This window comes from Artemia franciscana, chromosome 17 (genome assembly GCF_032884065.1).
Source record: "Artemia franciscana chromosome 17, ASM3288406v1, whole genome shotgun sequence".
Lineage (NCBI taxonomy): Eukaryota > Metazoa > Arthropoda > Branchiopoda > Anostraca > Artemiidae > Artemia > Artemia franciscana.
In genome coordinates this window covers 27,125,086-27,125,630 of record NC_088879.1, presented here as the reverse complement: position 1 = coordinate 27,125,630, position 545 = coordinate 27,125,086, and the positions used below count along the sequence as shown (strand labels likewise).

Sequence of the window (545 nt, the reverse complement as noted above, 5' to 3'; positions counted from 1 at the left end):
AGATAGATATCAAATCAGGCGTTGACTTGAAAAAATATAAGGTTTAAAATCAGAGATTCAAATAATTTTTGAAAAGCTGGTTTCTCGGAAGACCGTAACTGTGACTCTGGGGCCCAGTTTGCTAGTTATTCACAATTTTTATCAAATGACAGGCAAAGTAATTATTTTAGTTTATAGAAATAGTAAGGATACTCAAAATTCATCCTGCCTACTTAGATACCTCGTTTTGACTTTATATTAGCCTCTTTCATAACAGGACAATTCTCCCCCTCGAACTGAAATGGCGTATATATTCAGACAATAAAAAAATATAATACTGAAAGATAAACAAAATTTAAATTTACTATCCAGTTGTCAAATTGACCCTCTTTATTTTTATTGTCCCATTAAACTAAGTAAAATGAACAGGTTAAAAATAGTTTTTGTCACAAGAGAATCTTATCAAATAACTTGTGAAAACTGGTAGTAAAAAGTGACTTAGATCAATATTCACCAAAAATTAAATAGAAATATAATAATAACTATTATTATATTAAACAGAATAC

General features: G+C 28.4%; 1 protein-coding gene across 1 annotated transcript in view; it reads right to left on the bottom strand.

The window, feature by feature from the left end:
* Positions 1-14: 14 nt before the first annotated feature.
* LOC136037520 (serine/threonine-protein phosphatase 6 regulatory ankyrin repeat subunit C-like) overlaps positions 15-545 on the bottom strand; it is a 1,358-nt gene continuing 827 nt past the window's right edge. The window contains exon 2 of the mRNA XM_065720242.1: positions 15-25. Coding sequence (XP_065576314.1) covers positions 15-25 — 11 coding nt within the window. The remainder of the gene's footprint in view (positions 26-545) is intronic.